Raw genomic sequence first — 1,495 nt, forward strand, 5'->3', positions numbered from 1 at the left:
AACACCCCAATTTGTGCTTCGTAACTATTCTATCATCATTTAAATAGTGTAGTGTACTTTGCCAGGCACGTTCATACGCCTGCTATGAAAGGCTTGGTTATAAAAGTTTAGTGTGTTCCTTTTCCTTTTGACACACGCACAAGTATTACGAATATACATAGACAGGAAAGCATCTATACAAACGCACAGGGGTAGTGCTACAGTTGTAGTATCAATAAACACAAACACGTTGCATCAGAAACGTAAGAGAAGCGTCAGCCCCGGCGGCAGGTGGATGGCCGCTGGACAGGATAAGGAACGTTGTCGAGACTGGTGGTTCCCAGGGGTTTACTGTTGACGCGATGGGGCGGGGTCGAGGAAACCAAACGTCGACATTAACAGACAGCTTTCGAACTTCGTAGAAACAATGGTCCCCGTGCGTTAAAAAGAGTCTTTTCGAGTCACCTGCACCACAGATGGATTGGTCACCAGCCTAAAGAAGTACTATCTGATCTGCCCTCTCTCTTTTGTCAAGCATGGAGCCAGCTTACGAAGGAGGCTACTACAGTGGCTTTGGACAGGACGGTTATTCTGTTTCTAAGTATTACGTGCAGGATGGCGGCTATAACGCCTCTCTTCATGAGCCTGAGATGTGGCCTCATGGCACTGCGGAGAACGTGCAAAGCCTCCACTCGGCCTCATATTATGAACAGTCTTATCCGTTCGGGCAGCCGGCCGCTGAGGAGGCAAGTCTGTACCAGGCGTCGGAGGCACTTGCTTTTGGCGCAGACGACTACTTGGAAGCTCCGGCGCTGGGAGGCGGCCTTTCTCCCACGCCGTCCCCCTCCGGCTCGGGAGGCAACAGACGACGCAAAGTCAAGATGTACGACTGGCCGAAACAAGACGACCCCGTGCTGGAGAAACGCAGGCAGCTTGCGATAAAGCAGAAGAAGAAGAGGGATAAGGATGAACGAGAGGAAATACAGACGAGGCTTGGTATTAAGAAAACAGAAGAGGAAATTAAGAACATAAAGATGGAGATGGCTATGCGAGGATGCAACATATCCATGATGCAACAGACTCTGGCAGCATACAATGTCAACGCCAGCTATGGGTACCCAGGTAAGCTTTGTACACACATATTTATACACTTTTCAGTATATGTATTTTATGTCTAACCTCACTCACATCATAAACAATAATAAGCTAGATAATTGAACGGCATATTCATTCATTAATTTTCTGCATATGATGTGTTATCCTTTGGTTCCAGAGGACGCGTGGGCGACGGGCTCCCCTGCCCCTGTGTAGCAGCGCCTTTCCCAAACCCTGCGCCAAGGACCTTCCTGACGTGTCGCTGACACATCCCTTCATCGCCTTTTCTTCTATGATTATTTAATTCCATTTATTCGCTAATTCTTCCCTTCTGTAACATTATATCATGCTAATAATATGTATGTTTCATTATTTCATCAGTCACCCAAGGGTAAGAGTACATTAATAAACTGAATTGAGA

At 47.0% G+C, this 1,495-nt stretch overlaps 1 protein-coding gene across 1 annotated transcript; it reads left to right on the forward strand.

Annotated features, from left to right (window-relative positions):
• The first annotated feature begins 468 nt into the window (after positions 1-468).
• On the forward strand, positions 469-1,436 carry LOC119593879. Its single transcript, XM_037942906.1, has 2 exons — positions 469-1,101; positions 1,253-1,436. Exons 1-2 carry the CDS (start codon positions 516-518, stop codon positions 1,288-1,290), a joined length of 624 nt encoding a protein of 207 aa, XP_037798834.1. The 5' UTR covers positions 469-515; the 3' UTR covers positions 1,291-1,436.
• Positions 1,437-1,495: the final 59 nt, after the last annotated feature.

This window comes from Penaeus monodon, chromosome 33 (genome assembly GCF_015228065.2).
Source record: "Penaeus monodon isolate SGIC_2016 chromosome 33, NSTDA_Pmon_1, whole genome shotgun sequence".
Classification (NCBI taxonomy): Eukaryota; Metazoa; Arthropoda; class Malacostraca; order Decapoda; family Penaeidae; genus Penaeus; species Penaeus monodon.

Excerpts from the sequence above, each read along its gene's own strand:
- LOC119593879 (XM_037942906.1), top strand. The coding sequence starts at position 516 with ATGGAGCCAGCTTACGAAGGAGGCTACTACAGTGGCTTTGGACAGGAC. Across the intron at positions 1,102-1,252 it reads CGCCAGCTATGGGTACCCAG|AGGACGCGTGGGCGACGGGC; the intron begins GTAAGCTTTGTA and ends CTTTGGTTCCAG.